Source organism: Anabrus simplex, chromosome 4 (assembly GCF_040414725.1).
Source record: "Anabrus simplex isolate iqAnaSimp1 chromosome 4, ASM4041472v1, whole genome shotgun sequence".
In the NCBI taxonomy this organism is placed as follows: domain Eukaryota; kingdom Metazoa; phylum Arthropoda; class Insecta; order Orthoptera; family Tettigoniidae; genus Anabrus; species Anabrus simplex.
In genome coordinates, this window is record NC_090268.1 from 287,572,990 (window position 1) to 287,598,263 (window position 25,274).

The following is a 25,274-nucleotide window of genomic DNA, read 5'->3' on the forward strand; positions in this document are numbered from 1 at the left end:
ATTTCAATGCCTATGATGGTTAACATACCAACTTTAAATATGCTGGTAAATTCGGATTAGGGAACATGAACAAAGGAAGTCAGACTTCTAGAGTTCTGTGAACATGACGTGATTGTAACGAACACCTTCTTTCAAGTTCCAAGCCAAAGAAGATACACATGGAAAGCATCTGGAGATAATGCACAATATCAGATTGATTATATATTAGTCAGACAGAGGCATCGAAACCAGATTAAATTCAGTCACAGCTATACACGACCTGATGTGGACAAGCACCCACAATCTTGTTGTAGATAAAAGTGATATTAAGCTGAAGAATATAAAATCAATCCTACATAAATAGTAGAACACCCAGAGTTTAAAGAACACTAATATACAGCACTTACAGAAAAGGAAAACCTTTCTAAACTTATTTTTTATACAATTTTGCTTTGTTGCAGCGACACAGATAGGTCTTATGGCGATGATCGGAGAGGAAAGGCCTGGGAGTGGGAAGGAAGTGGCCGTAGCCTTAATTAGGGTACAGACCCAGCATTTGCCGGGTGTGAAAATGGGAAACCACGGAAAACCAACTTCAGAGCTGCAAACAGTGGGGATTGAAACCACTAACTCCCAGACGCACGCTCACAGATGTGCGGCCCTAACCATAAGGCCAACTCGCCCAGTAAAAGGAAAACGAATGAGGTGACAGTGCAAAATGGGAGGAAATAAAGAATGGAATAAATGAGACTCTAAAGAGATACTAGGAAAGAGAGAGTTCGAGGCAAGGAAGCCAGGGATTACTGAAATCATGAACCTTAATTATGAAAGAAATAGAGAGGACAGGAGGGAGCAAAGAAAGGTACAAAGAAATTAGAAATCAGATCACAACAAAAATGTCATGAAGCAAAGGAGAACTTGATGAATGAGACAGTGATATGGCATGATCAGAGGAAAAATGAAAAAGGGGTTTTCCTATATCGAAGCCCTATAACACAAACTAAGAACCAGAAGCTTCAAAGTCAAGGATAAAAAGAGAAACCTCCTGTTTAACACCAAAGAACAAGAAAGTCCCTTAATTGCACCTACTAAAGAAAACCATTAATGCATAGCATCCAAAAAAATCAGACATCATTAAAAAAAAAAAGTGAGATTTTGTGCATGGTTTTAAGCCCACAATACTACCTTGTGCTTCAGAAAGGCTGTAGTTAATAGGAACAAAGAATACATACTTCATTGCTTTTACCATTCGAATCACTTGTTCTGAGCATGATGGCGAGACAGTACAGAATTTTGAGCAACAGGTGAGATTTTTATTTACAAATTAAACAAATATTTCCAATAATTTCACACTGTGGGACAGATCATGTTGTTGATACTCCTATGAATCTACCAACACAAAGATGTCAAGAGGCTTGACATTATGCACAGGGTGTCCTATTGTCTCAAACATTTGTATTCCCTTACTAGTTTGACAATGAGTGAAATAGTGGAAGTTTTGGAGGAAGAACCAACATTCGGAGAGGAGCAGCACTTCGAATCTTCTATGAAACGAATGATGATCGTGACAGATGACCACAAGGGTAATCTAAATTACCTTGTTAGGAAACCTACTTCTGAGTAAATATGAAGGGCAGATTGTTTTAACAGAAGATGAAAAAAGTCCTGTAGAAGTCAAAACTGAGCAAAAGGAAGCTGGCATACGAAAATGAAAGTAGTCATATGCAAGATTGGATCAGTACCTCTTTTTCTGACATCCCTGTTAGGAAATCCAATATCATTAGCAAGTCGAATTCTAATGCAAAAGATGCAATCCCGAAGTGGACAAGATCACAATCTACACCGCATTTGGTGTCTTGCGTTCCTATCCTGCCCTGCATCAGATGATGACCAAAATTGTGAAACTCCACTAGACTTCTTTCTCTGACAATGGCTATGGGATATCTTTCCAAGTCATCATCATCATTTCCCTTTATCCAGCTGTAGCCAGATAGGGGCAAATATGGTTCCTCTCCACTTTCTTCGGTCTTTCCACCACTCCTCCTCCAACACTGTGTCCCAGTCCAGGTTTCTTTCTATAATGCTGCGTTGGATGGTATCCTTCCGTCTCAATCGTGGTCATCCACGGACTCTCCTTCCTTGGATTTGCATTTCCATCACCTTTTTTGGCATTCTTTCGTCGCTCATTCACTTTATGTGCCCAAACCACCTTAGTCGGCTCTTCTCTATTCTATCATTCATTTTTTTCCACTCCAATTTCTTCCCGGATTTTCTCATTCCTTATTTTGTCTCTTCTACTCTTCTGTATCATACTCCTCAAGAATTTCATTTCGGCTGCCTGTATTCGACTCTCATCCTTCTTTGTCATTGTCCAAGTTTCTGCTCCGTAAGTTGTTATGGGTACGTAATACATCTTGTACATGGTATCCTTTGCTTCCATTGGCACATCTTTGTCCCATAACATATTTCTTACACTATGATAGAAACAACTTCCAGCTTGAATCCTTCTACTAATCTCAGCATCCAGTCGAGCATTCTCCATTAATTCACTCCCCAGGTATTTAAACGTTTCCACTACTTCCAGGGACTTGTCTGCAAGTCTAATCTGACCTTTCCCTTCTTTCTCCCCTCTAGTCATAACAAGAGTTTTACTCTTTTCTACACTTATTTTCAATCCACATTCTTCAATCTTCCCATTCACCACATTCAACTGTTCTTGAACCTTCCTGTCATCTTCTCCCCAAATCACAATATCATCTGCAAATAACATCATATTCATTTCTCTTCCTCCATATGCTGCTTTTGCTGTTCTCATGATGTCATCCATTATTATTGTAAACAGGATTGGTGATAAAACACTTCCCTGTCTCAGCCCACTAGTTATTTTGAACCAACTTGTCCTGCCGACTTGTGTTTGCACGCAACTACAACATTCCTTATACAATGCCATGATCATTTTTATTAATCCCTGTCCAATTCCTTTTTGCACCAGACTGTCCCAAACTTTCGTCCTAGGGACACTGTCATATGCCTTTTCAATATCAATGAATGTCATCACCATATCATTCCCGTACTCCCAATGCTTTTCCATTAGTTGTCTCATAATGAAAATGGGCTCTATTGTTGACCTTCCACTTCTGAAACCAAACTGATTTTCCTGTATCTGCTTCTCAACCCTCAACCTTATTCTACTTTCCAGTATCCTTTCCATTATCTTAGCAACATGGGATATTAGAGTAATTCCTCTGTAGTTCTTCAAAACTTTCTTATCACCTTTCTTGAAAATTGGGATGATTATTCCTTTTTGCCAATCCTCAGGGACCTCCTTATTCTCCCAGACATTCCTGAGAACCCGATATGTCCACTGCAGGCCTACAGCTCCAGCTGCCTTTATCATCTCCACTGAAATTTCATCTATTCCAGCAGTTTTTCCATTCTTCATCTTTCTTACTGCCATTTCAATTTCATTCATTGTAATTTCTTTATCCATTTCTTCGTCAACTAATTGCCTTTCCTGGTCATCCATTGAATGACTGTCATCCGTTCTTATGTTCAGCAGCTTCTGAAAATACTCTCTCCATCTATTTCTTATTTCTTCTGGCTTTGTTAAAATTATGCCACCTTCATCCTTCACAAATCTGGTGTTTACTTGATCTCTCTTTTTGTTTCTTAAGATGCCATACAGTAATTTCTTGCTGCCCTGCATATCATCTCTCAATTTCTGTGTGAATAAGGCCCAGCTTTTCCTCTTTTCTTCCTCCACTACTTTCTTGGCCAAATTCTTTGCCACCACATATTTTCTTCTACTTTCTTCAGTCTTAGATGTTTTCCATGCTTTCCATGCCATTTTCTTTTCCTTCACTTTAATCTTTACCCTATCATTCCACCAGTGTGTTTCTTTGTCTTTCACATTTCCTGTTGTTCTACCACACACCTTTTCTGCACATCCAACCAGTGCTTCCTTGAATCTTTTCCATTCCTCTTCAATTTTTCCCACCTCTGTCCTGGGTACCAAGGGTATTATTTCCCTTTGAAATTCTTCTTGTATGCTTTTCTTCTTTAACTTCCATACTTTAATTCTTTTCTCTCTTCTTAATTGGGGTTTTTCAATCTTTCCAACTTTCAATTTTCCTATCACAACTCTATGATCTCCACCAAAAGCTTCTTCAGGCATGGCTGTTACATCTACAAGGTTCTTCCGGTGTTCTTTCTCTATGATTATATAATCAATCATGGTCTTTTTTCGTCTGTCTCCCCAGCCATACCTTGAAATCTTCTGACTGTTCTTCTTCCTAAACCAGGTGTTTCCAACAATCATTTGATTCCTCATGCAAAAATCCACCAACAACTCGCCTTCTGAATTTACATTTCCATATCCAAAGGGCCCTACAACATCTTCCTTTCCTTGTCTTTCCATTCCAACTTGTGCATTTAGATCTCCCATCAATAGTACTTCCTTATCTTCTCTCCACTTCCTCTAAGAAGTCCCCTAGATGTTCATCTATGCAACCAGTTTGTGGGGCATACAACTGAAATAGATCTTTCACGCCATTTTCAAGCTGGAGTCTCATCATCATCATCCTATCGCTGATGTACTTTGTATATTCCAGATATTCTTGGATTTCTCTTCTAAGTATGATGGCCACTCCATTTTTTGCTTCAGGTCCTCCGCTGTAATACAGCCTGTATCCTTCTCTCAGAGGGATCTCCCCTGTACCCCTCTTCTTGGTCTCGCACAGTCCAAGTATGGCTATATCTTTTTCCCTCATGAAGTCAACCAGTTCTTCTGTTTTTCCCGTCAGTGTCAGTACATTAACTGTTGCAATTTTGATGTAGTTTGGTGCTGGTTGCCCATTTTTCACAGTTCCCCCAGCACCTGAAGAGCTGCGCGTCGCTTTTAGCAGGGGACGCCCTAACCTTTTCCGAGGCACCATATCTGCTTTGTCCATATAGGCTATTGTTACGATGGGCTCGCCACACCCAAAGGCATTTTATACCTACTGCCAGGTTCAAAATTAGGCCGCCCCTAACATGGAGACAGACGCCTTTCGTAGCCGCTCCTCTGGAGTACAGACGCAACGGGTATGCCCCTTCCGCCATCTCTGCCGTACCGAAGTCCACCTTCTCCGCCGTAGATGATGTTGAGGTCTTCACTCGTAACCCTGAGCTGGGACCCATACCAGATGTTACACACCGGGTCAGTGTGCTCTTTCCAAGTGTATACAGCAAAATAAAATGAAAGGCCAAAACAATTTGGACTTCGTGGAAGTGTAATTTTATCTCTCATTGATGCAGGTGGAACTGGATCCAACAGGGGGCATATAATATTCTTGGACAACTATTTTACGTCTGTGAAACTGCTTAAAAGGGAACATGTGCAACAGGGACGTTTCAAGAAAACCGAACAGAGAAGTGCCCCCCTCCTTAAAGTGAGGCAGACAGGAAAAAAGAAGAAATGGGATTATATGACTACAGAAGTTGCTGGTACAAACTACAAACAGACGGAGATGCTACACTTCATCAAGGAGGGACAGTGTAAAAAAAAAAAAAATGCACAGTGTCCGTACCACAACCAAAGCCATTCAAGTCCTAAAAAATGACATGGCAGGAGCGGACCACCTTGACCAGTTAGTGTCAACAGTCAGAAATGGTGACTGTTGATATTCTCATATTTTCTGAATGTTGAGTGTTGTGAATGCTTGGCTGCTGCACCATACAATCTAGCCATTATGAGGGCCTCCTAAAGTTTTGTCGTTGCATTACAGTAGCCCTACAAAAAGTGAATGGAGAACAATCTCACCAGGGGGAAGATTGTCCCTACACCAATAAAATCGGTACAAGTCCATGTGCAGTAAATGTAGAGTTGGACTTCATCTGAAATGCTTCTGTAGATATCATACAGAGTAAATGCATAAACATAAATAGAGTCACATATACAGGCTGTGATAAGTCTGTAGTGCAAATTGTAGGTCATCTTTACAGTGTAAATTGGATAAGGTAATACAACTTTCTAACACTGCCTACCTTGCAACATTATTGTACAATGTAATGATGAGTAACCGGTGTTGTTGTACTGGCCTGAGTGCATAGCATCCGATATATCAGATGGCCTGTGTAAATAAAACTATCACTTGTATGAACATTCTGATTGTTGGAAGGTGTTTCTATACTTGTTCAGAGTAGAAATGTACAGACAAACTGAAATAACTAAAAAAACTAGCTTTAGGCACTAATGGGTTAATGCAGCACTACATAGTCTGCAAGAAAAGAAAGCACCTGGTCCAGATAACTTTCCAGCTGAACTTCTAAAACACTCACGTGATGATATGAAAAGTTGACTTTTTTAACTGCTGTCAAGATTGCTATGAAAGAAACCTAGTTCCTCCAGACTTCATTAAAAGCAGAACTGTTGCAGTACCGAATAAGAGAAAGATCACAATATGAAGATAAAATTGGAATTTAAGAGGACAGACTGGGGTGAGGATGAGGAATAAGGTGGTGATGGTGGTGGCGGCAGAGGTGATTATTGTTTTAAGAGGAAGTAGATCTAGGCAACCATCCTCTGTTAACACTAATCGGGGGGAAACAGAAAACGTTCGACACTTCGAAGAATGAAGGTACAGGCAAAAGAAAGATGGGGACCACGAAGGGCATGAAAATGAGACTCCCTAGGCCTAGAATGCTCTAATATCATCAGGGTTGGAAAAGAACAAGAGTTGACCAAGGTAGGTCAGATAAGATAGATGAAAGTGAGGAGTCTGGCACAGGTCAGTGGACCAACGCCACGACTCAGCTACGAGCCCCGTGCTCGCCAACCCAAGCTCCCAAGTTAGGAGCCCCTGGAGCAGACAAATTGGGGAAAATGTTCATTTATAGGATGAGGAATATGGGATTGGAATAATTTATCAAGGGAAATGTTCGATAAATTTCAAGTTCTTTGAAAATATTTAATCAAAGGTTAGATAAACAGTTGATAGGGAATCTTCCACCTGGGCAACGGCCCTAATTCTAGATCATTGATGACTGACTGACTGAAAATTAAAGGAAAGTTAGAACACTTATCAATAAGGACCAGTTTGAATTTCTGTCAAGAAGGAGGTACACAGGAGGCAATTCTGGCATTATGTTTAATTCTGGATAGAAGACTAGAGAAGAACAGGAAAGTATGCACATGACCTTCACTGACTAAGAGAAAGCTTTTGACCATGTGGATAGCAGCTTTCCTACAGAATGAAAAAGGTAGGACTTGATTGGAAGGATTGACGCCTCATAATAATTTCTACAGAATGCAGGACACTGATTTTGAAATCAATGGAATAAAGCAAAATGCCAAAATAAAAAGTTATATAAAGTTGTCCACTTTCTCCTCCTCTCTTCAATATGTTCATTGAAGAAGCAATTTCAGGCATGAAAAAGAAAACAGCTGGGATCAAAATTAATGGAAAACAAAGTACATTCTATAAGATTAGTTGGCGATACTGCCCTACTGGCAGAAACAGGCAACGGTATGGAGAGAATGCTCAACATACTAGCAGAAACTTCAGACAAATTGAACCTCAAATTAATGCTAAGAAAACTAAAATCATGGCATTATGTAAATCCAGGCAAACACCTATAACAGACATCAAAATTGGCCCACAGAAAATTGAACAACTGAAACAATTTTGCTGAATTGGAACCCTAATTACAAATGACAATTGGATTCTACCAGAAGTCACAAAATAGACAGCAATGGGAGAGAATCTTCCAAGATAAAAGTATCTGCTGGCCAACAAACATGTAAGACATTCAAACTCTGAAGACCTTCGCAAAAACCTTTGTATGAAACGTGCTTCTGCACAGTTATGAAAGCTGGGCATTAGGTGAACAGAAAAAGTAAAAGGTTAGGAGGAGAATACAGAGGATAAGTTGGACTGAAACGAAGAGGGATACTGGAGGCCCTTAGAGGAATAAGAAAAAAATGGAGTCTGCTAACTGTAATTTTTAAAAAAAGAAAAATGTATAGGTTACATTCTGAGGCATGAGGAGTTCCTTAGCAATATCACTGAAGGAAGAATTGCCTGGAAAAGAGGAAGAGGATGGCCCAGAATGTCTTACTTCAACAACCTGCTTCTGAGAATGAGATACAAGATCTACATAGAGTTCAAAGACTAACTCAAGATAGGCAGCTATGGCTGCAGTGACAAGGCATAGCCTTTAAAATATGACAATGATAATATCACATTATTATTATTATTATTATTATTATTATTATTATTATTATTATTATTATAGTTGTAATCATGAAAGTTTTGGCAAACAAAGACTGCAACCAGCAGATAAAATGAAGATACCATAGAGTATGAGTCTGAAATGTTCAATTCCTATTATTCAAATTCATGGTACAATGTCAAATAAAAATATTCATACATGTGTCATTCAGTAAACATGCAATATACACAGAAAAAGCAAGTAACACTTATTACACATTACCAAAAACCAGATTCTGAAAGAGATTTCATAAACAAAGAATTCAAGTTCTTTTTAATGATGGTATTACTGGAAACTTTATCAGTCACTGTCCTTTCACAGTTTCCAAAACTTCAAATGAAGATCAAACATGCTGAAAAAGCTAGATTTTTAGTTTTGTTATTTCACTACAGTTGTCAATAATGAAGAAATGTTAACCTGCAAAAGCCTCTAACTGTTTATCTTGGATTGCCCTTTCTACCTTCTTACAATCATGTACAAAAGCTACCACAAATACAGTTGAATGAGCAGAAGAAAACACAATGAAGCTCTAAACCTAACTAAATATTAATCGTATTAATAATTCACAGTACTTGTTAGAAGAGAACATTTTTTTTAAAAACTTCCTACATGGAAGAGTTCATAAAGAGACAAAACTCCAAGGTCATAAGCAGCCAAATTAAGCCAATAATTTTTACTTCAAATTCTTTAAGACCTTTCCTGTTCTTAAGACTAGATATGCTTTTCTTAAAGGGATCACTTAAAAATGAACTAATGAAAGTTGCATGTCTAACTGCAAAGTCATCAACTAGAAGGCAGCCAGCCATCCACAAGTGAGATGTGAGAAAATGAAGGAGTTTAAAAAAAAGAAAAATTTCACTGACTGATCAGTTAGAGAGTTGCCAAGGAGAAATCCTAATACAAGGAACCAGACCTTTGAAGACACCGGAACAGCTAAGACTTCCTGGATAGTTTTAGGAGCAATATTCACATTCATCTGAATAAAATAAATCAACTAAAACATGGAAAGAAGAAACAAGAAATATGTGCAAGGCTCAACAAGACCATGCTAATGATAAGTAATGTCCTGTGATGACTAATAAATGAGATATCCGAAGAGGTACCTACTTAATGACATGTGCACTTCACAGGAATAGAGGGATGATGCAAGCTGACACTTTTCAGAACCATACACATTTTCCAATTTTGTGTCCTGCCTGGATCAGATGTGGTGCTATGAATGCCATGGGTAATCAAAATTATGTAATGGAATTTGAATGGGGGCCAGATTATTCGTGCCTGAATGGCAGGTGTACATCCCTACAACAATGGTGAGAGTGTTGAGGCCAACAATGTTATAAGTGCACCATGAAGGGGCAGATCAGAACAAAATACCCAGCAGCAAGGTGCTCTTTAACATGAAATGTAGACGAAAGAGACCAAAGATGACTCCACAGGATTGTATAGATAAATAGCAGGGACTACATTTTCATAGGGGCAAGTGATTACAATGTTGGTGTTATAAATCATGAGTCAGAACAATCCAGTCTCAAATATTAAATAGATGGGCTATGCTAACAAAATTTGTACATGCATTCTCTGGTTAACAGTTATGAACAAGAAACATTACCAGTACTTTACCAAAGATCATTGCAATTGGACCATTGATCAGTGAAAGAAAATTGTATGGTTTGAGAAAGGCAGGTTTTCATTATACCATGCTGACAGGAGACTGAGTGTTACAAAATCTACACAAGTCCAATGAATACACAGTTCCAGCAAGAGAATGCACCCACCCTCAGAGAGGTTAAGGGGCATGACAGTATGCTGACAACACTTTGATGACCCCTGTTCCCCACATCTTAATGCCAATAAATAGTTACAGGATGAGTAATTCAACCATAAATTTCTCCATCAACCAATCTCCAGAAAATCCCAAGTTATTATCCTATTAGTGTGGTATACTGTACTATAGTATCCCTCTAGAACACTATCACAGGCTTGTAGAATGATTACCACAGTGAATCCAGCCTGCTGGGGTGTACAATAGTAGTGGAACAAGATACAAAGTAAGGCTCACATTATATGGACATTCAATGCATATAACATGAATTTGTATTATTTAATAGTGAAGTAAGGTCTCATGAAAATTATGAAGTAGCCTGAAATATGAAATTTGGCCAATTGAAGATACTATCTCCAGTAATTAAAATAGAAACACACATTAATAAGACAAGTATAGTGAATTAGGTGGTTCTTGACAACAGAATCAATTAGGAACTAATTATAAAGGTACCATTACTCATCACAAGTTAGGACATGCATGTTATATTCATAAATGCACACACTCTCATTGCCAGAATTCTTTTCTCTTGACTAACTTACTTCCAGCCTTCCCTTTTCTGAACAGCAACTTCACTCAGTAAGGAGTGAGAACTGGAAACTTTACCACTTCTATCACTGCAGAATCAAAACAATAAACAATTCAAGCCCTCAATCTCCAAATTAAGACAAAAAAAAAAAAAAAAAAAAAAAAAAAGAACATTTATATACTTGCACTGAAACAGAAAGGAAGAAATTACAAGCAACTTTCTGAAATGGCTCACAGGAGAGAAGGACTTAATTTCTCTCTCTCTCTCTCTCTCTATATATATATATATTTCAAGTGTTTACATTGCACGAAAAGAATTATCCACCATCGGTCATGTTACTGTCCAGTAAAACGAGACCATGTGTGAGAAAACAACATATATATATATATATATGTAATAGAACAGAATAGAATATATAGAATAGAACATATTTATTTATCACCTACAGGATGTCCCAATTACAAATGATGTAATAGAAAATTAAATAAAAATTTAAATTAAATAAAAAATTAAATAATATATATACAAACAAATATAAATCTTCACATGTTTTCTACAGATTATTCACATAATTTACAAAATTATCACATTCCATCCTTGAGAAGAACTTTCCGAATTGCAGTGGAAGGGTGGTGAAAAATGTTGAGTGACCCTTCCAGCTGATTTATGGTCCTAAGAGCTTGCATGAGCCAAGAATTTTTGATGTGCAACCATCCTACATTTGGGCAGGTGGAATGTACATTTCGACCTTGTTCGTCTGCTTGGAACATGAAGTGGGATCAACCCCAGTATAGCCGGACAGTCCACTATACTCTTCAAACATTTAATTGCTAACATTGCATTCGCACATTTGCGGCGCGTTGCCAGCGTATTCATTCCAAGAATGTTTACAAATTTTTCATACCTGCTTGAAGAGAGTGGCATGACCAGGAATCCGAAACTAATCCACTTCATGAACCTTATCTGTACTCTCTCAAGATGGTGTATGTGGGTGGCCTTTCTGACACGGGAGCCACACCTCACAACCATACTCGAGACAGGGTGTCACCAGGGAACAAAACAGAGTACATTTCCTATTTCCTATTTATTAAGCATTTCGAGTTCTACACAACAGTTAATATCTAGCATGTAGGGGTATTGTAAAGTTTTAATTATCACCATTAAAAAAGCTGATAGAAATTTTGTTTTGATTTTTAGTAATCCACAGTCACCATTCAGATTTACACATTTTCCTCAGCGTTTCTTGATCCTCCGGATACCGTTGTTGTAGAATGTAGAATGCACTTTAAACCACTCTTCCACTTCAAGAATGATGTTGTCTGTGTGGTTAAATCAAAGAACCCGGAATGAATTCTTCATTTAAGGTAACAAGAAAGAGTCACTTGGTATGAGATCGGGTATGTGGTTACTGCAAGATCTCGAAACCACATGCCGTTGCTTTTTCAACTGAATTTGAGATGAGTGAGCTAGTGTATTGTCAACTAGGAGACGAATGCCTCTGGAGAACACACTGCAGAACACTGAAGGTGTCATGAAAGTGTTAGGTCATGCAAGGTGTAAAACAGAAGAAATCCCACTTAATTCCAGCAACCTTGATTTGTTTAGCATTACTTGCAGGAAACCAAGAGCATTACTTATTATTACTGTACTACTGTCATTTATAAAAATGTTCATCACTGTCCCTGAACCACCCCTATTTCCAAATTCACCAGAGAACATTTTGATATTCTGTGAGAATAATATGCCATACACCTTAACAAATTCCTTTCAGGTATGACTGTATTTGTTGTTTACATTAATATTAAGGTTTATTGAGGAATCCAATTACTACAATGTCTTTTGCCAACTAAAGTAAAAAATTTTCAGCAGTACCTGATACCTGATCAATTTACATTTACATACCTTTTTTTAATTTTTAGAAATGCCATGAAAATAGCATGCATCAACAGAGAGAACATTTATCTATCTGAGTCTGTTTGAACTTCAAGGTTGCTACAAACAAAAGCACGTGCAGACCATGGTGGAAATTGAGCCAATAAGCTGATGTTTTTCATTGCCTTAATGCATTTTCACAATATACCGTATTTACGCGAATAATCCCTGCATACTTTTTTTTTTTAATTCGAGGCACGAAATTCGGGTGCGGGTTTTATTTGCGTCAAGGTTGCCAACACGCTCCTGGCTCACCTAGTTCTCGATGCTGAGTGTACAGTTATGCTTTGTGCAACCGTAGATGGAAGAAAACTCTCCCCATATGTCATATTTAAACAGAAAACAATTCAGACTTTTAATTCTAAACTGACTTTACATTTTTTAAATAGTACCGTATTATACAGAGTAATTTAAATTCAAAATTTCTCCACGTCACGATAGAACACGTCTTCCGGAACGTCTAGGGGTAGCTTTCTGCACTTTCACTCACTTCGGTGTGTTTCACAGTTGAAAATAGAGTGAAATCGTAATTCTTTTGTATTCAGCGTTTTAAGGAAAGCCACAATATCACATAGCAGGCAGTACGCGGAAAAGCAGAATCCACAAAAACGGGTGAGGGTTGGCATTTCAGAATTACAAGATGGCTGTTAATTCGAAATCACACAATTGGAAGGCCGATTTCTGTATTACAGACTTTGAATTAACGAGGTTGTACTGTATCGCAAAAACAACATCCGATTTTGCCGGTGTGTCTATTTCAAGTGTTTACATTGCACGAAAAGAATTATCCACCATCGGTCATGTTACTGTCCAGTAAAACGAGACCATGTGTGAGAAGCGTTTTAGGCCTGTATTCACAAACGTCGGTAACTTTTGCTGTTATCTTAGATTTTCAAAACTCGGATATGTCATTTCGGGTAACGCTCACTTCCGTATTCACCACAGAATTTATTATCTCGGTTTACCAAAACTAAGTTTTTGTTTCAATCTCAGTTTGAACCGCATTTTTTCATGCTGACGTACAGAAAACAAATGACAACGTGCTGCCGCCACTATCGAGTTGTAAACAAGCTTTGATTCTATTCGGGGTTTGCAAATAATTTGCATAAATTATGTCCGCTATTGAGCAGAAACTGAGAAAGAAGCCTAATATGACTTTCCAAGAGAGTGAATTGTTATTGAACTTGGTGGCAGAAAGCATTAACAAAGGGAATAAGAAAAAGCAATTATAGCATACACATTGTACGTCACTCAAAAAATAAGTCAGTATTCCTTCATTCTTCATTAAAAGTCACCCAGTCATGTACCGTACAAGATATTAGCTATAATCGAGAATTCATTTTAGGCCTACCGATGTGTTGGGAATTCCAGGTTATGTTCGGAAGCTTTAGATAACCTAAAATGTGTGTGAAAGTTAGAGTCGTCGTAGTCCTGGAAATATGTCGCACGTTCTTTTATCCATCTAGGACGTTTATTAATTGCATAATCTTGATCATATTACTCATCGCTGTGATTTTATCTTTCAATTAGACATTCCAGCCGCCTACGGGCGTTAGACGTGGAGTGTGGCGAACTTGTAAGTAATTTAGGAGAGGATTCTAGTGATGCAAGAAACAATGAATCTTCCCATCTACAGGAATCGAGCCTATTGCAAGTTCAGATTAATGAAATACCTGCCATGTAAGTAGACCTACTTGCTCATTTTCATGGAAAATATATTTCATAGCAGTGATATTTGCATAAAGACCATGTGGACCTCGTGGAGTGATACGAAATATTTGTTTATGCCTAAGTTACTCTTCCGATGAAAGGAATTTTAGTTCATTTCATTTTTTTCAAAATGAGCCTTTCTAAAATGAAGGTGCGGGCATTATTCGACGGTGGGGATTATTTGGGTAAATACGGTAGTTTGTTAATTAATTGGACATTTTTCTTCTTGCACTGAACATAATCTATATATATAAAATAACTTGTCCTGACTGACTGACTGACTGACTGACTGATTCATCATCGCCGAGCCAAAACTACTGGACATTAAGAAATGAAATTTTGGGCATAGATTCATATTAAGACGTAGGTGCTCGCTAAGAGAGGATTTTTGGATATTCCTTCACTAAGGGGATGAAAAGGGGGGTTGAAATTTAAAAATATGTGTATCTATATCTCAAAACTTTAAAAGTTTACAGATGTAAAAATCGGTATTTAGAATCTTCTTTAAAAATAAGGAAACACGTATTTTTTTGTTTTCAGAAAATCCCAATAGTAGGGGTGAAAAACGGTGAAAAAGGGGTTGAATGCCTTTAATCAGAAAACCGGTACTTATATCTCAGAAAATGAAGATATTACAGACCTGAAAAATGGTACATTTGATCTCTTTTAAAAATAAAGAAACACGTATTTTTTTGTTTTTGGAAAATCCAATTAATGGGAGGGTGAAAAGGGGGGTGAATTTTTAAAAGGAGTGCATCTATATCTCAAAACATTTTTAAGTTTACAGATGTAAAAATTGGTATTTAGAATCTACATTAAAAATAAAGAAACACGTATTTTTTTGTTTTTGGAAAATCCAATTAATGGGAGGGTGAAAAGGGGGGTGAATTTTTAAAAGGAGTGCATCTATATCTCAAAACATTTTTAAGTTTACAGATGTAAAAATTGGTACTTAGAATCTTCATTAAAAATAAAGAAACACGTATTTTTTTGTTTTTGGAAAATCCAATTAATGGGAGGGTGAAAAGGGGGGTGAATTTTTAAAAGGAGTGCATCTATATCTCAAAACATTTTTAAGTTTATAGATATAAAAATTGGTATTTAGAATCTGCTTTAAATATAAAGAAACACGTATTTTTTGTTTTCGGAAAATTCCAATAGGAAGGGTGGAATAGGGTGAAAAATGGGTTGAATGCCTTTAATGAGGCTACTTATGTTTCAGAACCTGGAGATATTACAGACATGAAAATTGGTTATTGGGATCTCCTTTAAAAATAAAGAAACATATATTTTTTTGTTTTTGGAAAATCCAATTAATGGGGGGGGGGGGTGAAAAGGGGGTGAATTTTTAAAATGAGTGTATCTATATCTCAAAACATTTTTAAGTTTATAGATATAAAAGTTGGTATTTATAATCTCCTTTAAAAATTAAGAAACGCGTATTTTTTGTTTTCGGAAAATCCCAATGGGAAGGTTGGAAAAGGGTTAAAAATGGGGTTGAATGCCTTTAATGAGGCTACTTACATTTCTGAACCTGGAGATATTACAGACCTGAAAATTGGTATTTGGGATCTACTTTAAAGATAAAGAAGCAGGTATTTTTCGTTTTTAGAAAATCCAAATAATGGGGGGCGGGGGTGAAAAGGGGGGGTGAATTTTAAAATGAGTGTGTATATATCTTAAAACTTTAAAAGTTTACAGATGTAAAAATTGGTATTTAGAATCTCCCTTAAAAATAAAGGAACACGTATTTTTTGTTTTCTGTAAATCCCAATGGGAGGGGTGTAAAAGGGTGGATTGCTTTTAATGAGGATACACATATCTCAGAAACTGAAAATATTGCAGAACTGAAAATTTGTATATGGGATCTCCTTTAAAAATAAACACGCTTTTTTTTTTTTTTTGGAAAATCCAATAAATGGCGGTTAAACAGGAGTGACATATTGGGGTGAATTTTTCGAAAGACTATATCTACAGAATATGTGAGAAATGTAAAATATTACAGACGTAAAAAGTGGGTATTTGGAATTTCCTCTAAATGTAAAGAAACATAGGTGATTTGTTTTTGGAAACTCCCCTTAAGGGGAAATAAAAAGGGGTGAAATTTTAAAATGAGAATTTCTACAGTAGGTATATATCAAAAAACTTAACATGTTACAGAAGTGAAAAATGGTATTTTTTTATCTCTATTAAAAGTAAAGAAACGTGTATTTTTAGTTTTCGGAAATAATACTTTGGTGGAGGGGGTAAACGTGACTGAAAATGGTGTTGATTTCTTTTAATTAGGCTACTGATATCTCAAAAATGAAGATGTTACAGACGTGAAATTTGATATTTTGAATCTGCTTTAAAAGTAAGGAAACACATATTTTCGGAAAATCCAATGAAGGGGGGGGGGGGACTGAAAGAATTTATAAATTAATTGACTTAATTGTATAAGAATACATACATCTAATAAAAATAAAGTTGTTACAGACGTGAAAATTGGTATTTGGATTTCCATTAAAAACAAAGAAAAACGCGTTTTTTCGGGGGGGAACCATCTTGCGAGGCGGGAGTGAAAAGGAGTTGAATTCCTTTCACGAGGACACATAAATCAAAAACTGAAGAAGTTAGAGTCGTGATAATTAGTATTTAGAATATCCTTTACTATTAAAGAAACAAGTACCGGGCGAGTTGGCCGTGCGCGTAGGGCGCATGGCTGTGAGCTTGCATCCGGGAGATCGTGGGTTCAAATCCCACTGTCGGCAGCCCTGAAGATGGTTTTCCGTGGTTTCCCATTTTCACACCAGGCAAATGCTGGGGCTGTACCTTAATTAAGGCCACGGCCGCTTCCTTCCAACTCCTAGGCCTTTCCTCTCCCATCGTCGCCATAATACCTATCTGTGTCGGTGCGACGTAAAGCCCGTAGGAAAAAAAGAAACAAGTATTTTTTGCCGGATAATTCACTTAGGGTGGGAGGAAGAGTGTGAAAGGAAGTGAAAAAAAGTGAATTATTTTTATGGGGATTCTTATATGTCAAAACTGAAGGTAATAGACGTGAACATTGGTGTTTGGAATCTCCTTTAAACATAAAGAAACACGCCTTCTTTTAATTTTTTTTGGGGGGGGGTAAATAAATTTAACGGCGGTGGGGTGTAAAAGGAGGTGAGACGAATTGATTTTACTGTTCATAATGTACTTATCAGGAGCCTCCGTTGCAAAGGCGGCAGGGCGCCGGCCTCTCACAGCTGGGTTCCGTGGTTCAAATCCCTTTCACTCCATGTGACATTCGTGCTGGACAAAACGGAGGCGGGACAGGTTTCTCTCCGGATACTCCGGTTTTCCCTGTCATCATTCATTCCAGCATTACTGTCCAATATTTCATTTCATTTATCGATCATTGCCCCCAGAGGAGTGCTTCGGCAGCCGGCACAATTATTATTGTCGCCGCTAGATGGGGCTTTATTCATTCCATTCCTGACCCTATCGAATGACTGATAACAGGCTGTAGATTTTCAATGTACTTATTCTGCTCATAAACTGATCATTTTTAATCTTCCCTGGGTTCGATTTCAACAGCCATTTTTTCTTCGGAGAACGTTCTTAGATTACAGTAGACTCTCCTGGCATATAAATAAAAATGTAAACACATTTGAAATAAATGATAGGAATGAGATTGACCGTCAAATTGTTCACCTTTATAATAAGGTCAATAATGCACGGAAGTATGTCATTCTTGCATCTTGCTGTGGGGTCCAGAACATCTAATAATAATAATAATAATAATAATTGTGCGGACCGCGCTGGAAACGGGTCCTGGCCTGGTAATGGCTACGAATACAGTCCGGCCGTGGGTTCAGTACCACCAAGGCACCCAAGACAACACCACGCCGTATCTCCTTCAGGATTTGATCCACACTAAAAATGCTTATAGGAAAGGATGGCAAAGATTTAGGGACCCAACTGACCGCGTGGAATACCTGGACATAGCCCGGGAAGTACGAAATCGATTGCTGGAAAGAAAGATTGAAAAATTTGAGGAACTTTGCCGTAATCTCTCAAAAAAACGAGTCAGATCACGAATTTTGGCGGATTCTCTTCGAAAACGAGTCAGATCAGGAATTTCGAAGGATTAAGCATTCAGTTACATATTTCAGTATAATACCGTAGCGAAGCACGGGTATCTTGCTAGTTAAATATAAAATACTTCTAGAGAGTGCATGCGAGGTACTTCACTTCCCAGAATGTGTAGGATGAGATAATATTTTAAAACAGTAAGTGCACCATTCTCAACAACAAGATTGCCTACTTCATCTTGCTACAATCTTTCTTTCTGCAGTCAGCTCAGTTGAAGAGGATGAAATGGGTATTGAATTCAAGCATAAACAAGGCAAACAGCTGGAGAGTGGTGAAAAGGCAATATTATTAAATGTGTTCAATAAGTTTGTGGGAATTAACTAACTGCAGTTTAAAACTATTGTGTAGAATTATCACTCGAGTTTACGGATGTGTTGGCATCAGTTATTTAGACCGCATGAGAAAAGTAGGCTACAGAAGCAAAGCTGACTACACCAAGAGAGAAGGGCAAGCAGGTCCAAACAACTTTAGGAAACTGTTATACATCTGTGAAATCTGCTGCGTCAAGGAAAGCACAAATTACTTTTTTTAATAACTAATCTCCAACCCTAAGCAAACTTTTGCATGCTGTGAAAAAAGAAGCTTGCCTAATTTTAAAAGATCCATTTTATTTTGTATCCAACAAAATAGAATATGAATTCATAAGCTGAAATAAATGATTCATTGCTGACAGAATATCGCAGTGAAGAGAGGAAATATTTATAAGAAATTAGGCAGTTCAGGGGAGATGGCTGAGATTTAAAAATCTGTTCCTAGTAAGCTATACAACAAAGAGAGAATTGTAACTGCCAATAAAATATTGTCAACTGTAGCTTGGAAACAGAACTACAGCAGATTTTTCATGCAAATCTACAAAACTCTATGGCCTGCCACCAAAATATTCTTTTATTAACATTAATGCTTTCACGGCCCGTACTTGTCACTTTTACCGTGTCAAGAAAACAAAGTGAAACTTTTTACGTTTCGCAGAGAACTTTGCTCCACGTCTTCAGGAGAAAATCTTGACGGTTCACAAGGAAGACTTCAACAATAATGAGGGTTTGAATTTAAGAATGCTTTACACTTGGAGAACTGCAGTGGTACGCTCGTTCATCACCAGTGGCTCGCTGTATGCTGGCACAATACTCCAAGTGGGAGCTGACGACAATATTAAGCTCCAATTCAGATGTTCATCACACCGTGTGTGCTTGAAGAGCATCAGAGAGGACATCAGACGAATCAGGGACGAATGTTGTAGAACAAAATAGCAACGAAAGACACCAGGATAAAACAGAACAGAGCTGAAGAATGGAAAGAAAGTGTGTGGAGAAAACCAGAGGATGATAAAGATGTGAGACGGTGTGAGGAGTGGGGTGCGGGGGGGGGGGGGGGGCATAACCAGTGTATACACGTTATGAAAGTATGACATTAACATATAACACACAGCTTGGAATGAACCAACGAACGTATGAATTTGGAAAACACCAAAACAAAATAATACAGAAAGGACAGGGAAGAGAACTACCTACATAAATCCATGTCTTAATTGATAGCCAGTGTCCCTGTTAAAATTGTTAGTATTTTTACGTATTTCCACAGCTTCTCATATAATCCTAGAACTCTAGTGTTTAGTGTGGATAAGAGCTCGACATCTCGGAAGTCAACATCATGACCTGACGATAGGGAGTGCTCAGCTATTGCCGACTTGTCTGGCTGGTTGAGAAGGATATTTCTATGGTGTTCCTTGATGCGAGTCCCAATGGACCAGCATGTTTGGCCAATGTATACCTTGCTGCAAGAACTGGGAATTTTGTACACCCAGGGTATAATAGTGGGGACTATTATTTTGTCCTTGCTTTTACCTCAACTGTGAGCAATTTTAGTGACTGCCAAACACGGTTTTTATATTGTGCTTACGGAGGATCTTGGCAATTCTGTCTGTGGTGTTGTAAATCCAAGGTAGGTAAGCAGTTCCCTTCACTTCTTTCTGTGAGATTTGCTTCGTTGTCCCTCTGGGATGCAGGGCTCTATGAATCTGTACATTGTTGTTACCATTACCCTTGAATGTGACTGAGTGTGTCCATCTCATCCTGGATATTTGGTGGCTCACAAATTTGTGTCACACTCATGGTGAGTGTCATGAGAATGCCCTGTTTTGGAGCTGGATGGTGGTGAGAATATGCATGGAGGTAGCGATGTCTGTGAATAGGCTTATGATAGACGGTATGTCCTAAGGAGCCATCCGGTTTCTTTCTTACTAGAATATCCAAGAAAGGAAAGCATCCGTCCGATTCCATCTCCATAGTGAATTTAACTGAAGGAGGTTGCTGATTTAAGTGGTTTAAAAATACATCAAGTTTCTCAGGTCCTTCTGTCAATACCACAAAGGTGTCATCCACGTACCTCCACCAAATCAGAGGGTTGACAGGTGCTGAAGCAATAGCCTCCACCTCAAAATGCTCCATAAAGATATTAGCCACTACCAGCGAGAGTGGACTTCCCACAGCCACCCCATCCGTCTGTTCGTAAAATTGCCCACCCCACAAGAAATAGCTTGAAGTAGATCAGTGGTGAAATAGCTTCGTAATGCCCTCAGGGAATAGATGTTCAATGAGAGACATGACCGAGTCAATTGGCACTTTAGTGAAGAATCCACATCAAAATTCATCAGAAGTGCACTGGGTTGAAGGGTTATGGTTGACAACTTATTGATGAAATACAGTGTGTCGCTAACATATGATTCAGTATGTCCTATATTCAAACCCTAATTATTGTAGAAGATTTCTCATGAACAATCAAGATTTTCTTCTGAATACGCAGAGCAAAGTTCGCTGTGAAACAAAGAGTTTCACCTTGTTTTCTTGACACGGCATAAGCCCAAAAACCCATATCATCTCTAAAAAATTCTTTATTTACAAAAACTAATGCAAAATATTCACATCAATAAACATTCATGGTATTGAAAAGGTGGACCTTTAACATTTTCATTTTACTGCAAGCTCATAGCTGCACGATCTCCTAACCGCACCACACGGCCAACTCACTCTGTCTATATTCATGATCATACCCATTCTATTTCTGAAGAACATCAAATCACGGGACTAAAAGCCAGAACATTCACAGACTTGCCACTCCTTCTACCAAGCCAATATAGCAACCAATATAGTTTCTTAAGACCATAGAGGCTATACATCAGAACGTCCCGAATATTTTTGCAACTTCAAGCTGATATGATTTTCCTGTTACACAATAAAAAAATAAATTTAGTAAGCTTCTAAGAGCTTCCATTTGCCAAGGTCATAGAAACATGTTAGTGCATGGGCAAAATTAACACATTCACACCCGTATCTGGATTATTGCCTATAGCGTGTGTCCATGCTGTGGATTGTATCAGAGTTAGCCTGGATAAGAGCAATATTGTAGCTGTTCCTATGCTTGCTATGGTCTATTTTTGTCACAAATACATGCAAAAGAGATAAGGGTGATACCTTTAAAAATGCTCCTACTCACCAGAAACCACACGGCCATGGAGATTTCCCCTTCCGATGACTTTTTGTTTTGTTTTTGTTTTGTTTCTGAACATAGGCTAACGCTTGTCCAGCTAGCTATGTAGGTAATTCGTGATTGCATAAGCATGTGTATAATCACGTTCTGAAGCGTAACCACGGCATTTAGGGACAATGTTAGCGTCGACGATGCCGACTTCCTTTTCAATGAAGACTCGGGTGATGAACTAATTCCTGAACTAAGTGATGACAGTAAAGAAGATTCTCCTGGATACGTGACAGAAAGCACAGTACCTAAATGTTCGCCTTTATATCTCTTCCCTGCTATCCCATTTACAGCTAAACCAGGTCTAAATATCGAAACTAAAAACACCAACAAGATATTTGTAAATCTATTTCTCACAGCACAATTTCTCAAATACCTATACAACCAAACACTCTCTTGCAAAAATATGGAGTCCGGTGACTGTTTCAGAAATGAGACAGTTCCTGGGTTTGATGGCCACTACCGGCATCATCATCCAATTTTCTTCACTCCTATTTTCTAAAAAACCATGTCACGAAATTGCTTTGAAAGTGTCCTCTCATTTCTCCACTTTAGTAACAGCAGCGAATACAAGCACAGCACTGACAGATTATAAAAAATCAGACCCATTTTACAGAAATTGTGACAGATTCACAGAGCTTTATACTCCCAAGCAGAAAATTGCTCTGGATGAGGGAATGCTAGCCTGAAGAGGGCACCTAAGATTCTGCATATACAACTCCATTAAAATAATAAAATATAGGATTTTAGTAAGGATGGTTTGTGAGTCTAACACAGTGTAAATCTGAAAACTCATGATATGATGCAAGTGGTGTGAATTTACAAAGCATAGTGTTTCAGCTGCTTGAAAATTATCTTGGTCAGGGGTATACAGTATATATGGACAATTATTACAACAGCACTGGACTCGCAAAACAATTATGGAAACAGAACACTGCTGTATGTTGAACAATATGGTTAAATAGGGGTGTAACAAATGATCTAAAGAAACACCACACAAAAATCACACTGGAGAGAAATGATATCAGGAGGGAGGAAGGAAGATGTATTGCTTGTTTTTTGGAGGGACAAAAAGGTTATAACTATGGTAACTACCATCCACTCAGCAGAAATGGTTGAAACAAATAAATCTGGAAGAAAACAACTGAAACCAGAGCCGTGACCAACTATCATCAATACATGCATAGTGTTGATACTGCAGTACTTGGCACTATCCTTTCATAAGCAAAACTGTAAAGTGGCCAGCAAAGGTTTTCTTTTATTTACTGTACTGCTTGCTTTTTAATGCATTTTGGCTCTTTCAGAACTCAAATCCTCAAGGAACAATAACATCTCTGAATTTCATGCAGACAGTAGTTAGGAACTTGTTCCAGGAAAAAAGTGAACCCAACATACCAGTATAGTCACCTCTCTCTGATATCTCAGCACCATCCACTTCATCAGTCCACATCCTGCAATTTTGCTACCAAAAAGGGCACCAGCCAAAGATTCATCATTTACGTTAGATGGGAAGAGAAAAGAGCATATTCTCTCATTTTCATAATTAGCAATAAAAACATAATGCAAATTTTAAAGATAAAACTAATTTTCACTTGTTTCCACAATCCAACAAAGTAAAGTTCCCCTCAAGAGGTGCGAAGTGTGCTTAAACATGCTATTTTTGTGGAAAGTGCAATGTTCTCTTTCATCCAGGAAAGTGTGACATTAGCTACCACACTCTCCACCTCCAAAGATAGAGGACTTTATGAAGGTATGTGAAAAATTTTGTTTCCATATCTTGTTTAGTGTAGAACTTATTGTGAAAAGAATTCGCTGTTGTTTGCTGTGCCACTAAAGGCTGATATAGCTGGGCCAGCCATTTAAATAGCCAGCTCAAATGGTGGGCGTGAATATATTAAGATGTTCCTTTATGCTTCATTTACTTTCTATAAAGAAGCAATTAAAATAACGAGAAAATAGCAGTCATCGATGAATTCCCCATTTTTCAAATGGCCTTAAATTTCCTAATCTGTCAATAAAATTATTCCACTTCGTAAGTGTGATCACAGAAGATGGAAAGATAACCAAGGAAATTAGGAAAAGAATACAACAAGCAAACAGCTTCTACCAGTGTGTAAGGGGTATTTTGTGGAACCAAGACGTCCCGAAGAAATGTAAGGAAGTATTATATTCAACCTATTATGAACCCATACTAACTTACGCAGCTGGATCGTGGACTACAACAAAACGAGAGGAGAGTAGAATGCCGGCAGTGGAGATGAAATTCCTAAGAGGTATCGAGGGCAAGACCAGAAAGGATAGAATTAGAAATGAAGAGATAATGAAAAAGGCGGGATTCTTGTAACATCAAGACAGGATAGAAACAACAAAGCTAAAGTGGTATGGGCATATCATGAGAATGGGAGAAGAGAGTGAGCCAAAAAAAGTTTTTCAGAGAAGTTAATAGGAAAGAGACCACAAGGAAGACCCCAAAAGAGATAGATTCAGTGTGGGAGTGCATAGAAAAGAGGGGAGGAAAACCAGAAGATTTACTTAAAAAAAGGAGAAGAGTGTTGGAGAGACAAGTAGTGATGGAGGTCCTTGATTTTCAAAACCTGACCCCGTAAGCTGGAAACGGGAAATGAAGATGAGATTATTCCACTTCTTAAATGATACGTACCTTTCTCAGTTGAAACTTGACACTTATTTTTGCTTCCTCGAATAAGATCACGAGCCTTAGCACGCATTTTCTTGAACATAATTCGATTGGTCGTGGTTGGGTTTCTCCGGAACTTCTTGTGAGCACGACGACGTTCTTTGATGGCAGCTGCAATCTCTTCAGTCCACCACGGGACTTGCCGACGCTGAGTTCCATTCACTGAAGGACTTGACTGCTCGTCTTCAGAAACACTGTCTGCAAGATATTTGACTTGATCGTTGACAGTCAGTGAAACAATCTTGGTGAAAATAGTATGAGTTGTAAACTCAGTCACTTTAGTAAAGGAGTACCACTGGTTTGTATTCTACTTAGTCTTTGGTTTGAGACAGAGAAGATTCTACAACAATTCTCACTATTGCTCAACATCCTGAACACCTCCCAACACAGACTTCCTGCACTGTACTTACTATTGTCGTACTGGTTATAGTCTACACACATTTCATACCTGATAATGCAGAATGACAGATCAAAACCAATACTGTTGTCTTAATTCCAATTTAACAGATTCTATCCTCACAGGAAACTCCTAAAATACATATAAGTGACTAGTCAAGAACCAGTAATATACATATTCTATGGCTATCTACAGTAGGTGCTCACAAATTTTGTGCCAAAATTTCCTGGGGTAATGAATAAGACCAAAAACCATTTTGCCATGATTTTCAAATTAATTTTGAGCAACAATGCAACTGTATCAACATAAA

General features: G+C 38.0%; 1 protein-coding gene across 7 annotated transcripts in view; it reads right to left on the reverse strand.

Moving 5' to 3' along the window:
* Window positions 1–25,274, reverse strand: part of LOC136871889 (guanylate kinase) — a 126,887-nt gene that overhangs the window by 5,330 nt on the left and 96,283 nt on the right. For 6 of the 7 annotated variants that reach the window (XM_067145565.2, XM_067145561.2, XM_067145562.2 and 3 more), the window contains exons 5-6: window positions 24,532–24,765; window positions 10,594–10,668 (exon numbers count right to left, since the gene is read on the reverse strand). In XM_067145565.2, the coding sequence (XP_067001666.2) occupies window positions 10,628–10,668; window positions 24,532–24,765 (275 nt within the window). In that variant the 3' untranslated portion in view covers window positions 10,594–10,627. The remainder of the gene's footprint in view (window positions 1–10,593; window positions 10,669–24,531; window positions 24,766–25,274) is intronic. The other variant, XM_067145563.2, reaches the window with a different exon arrangement.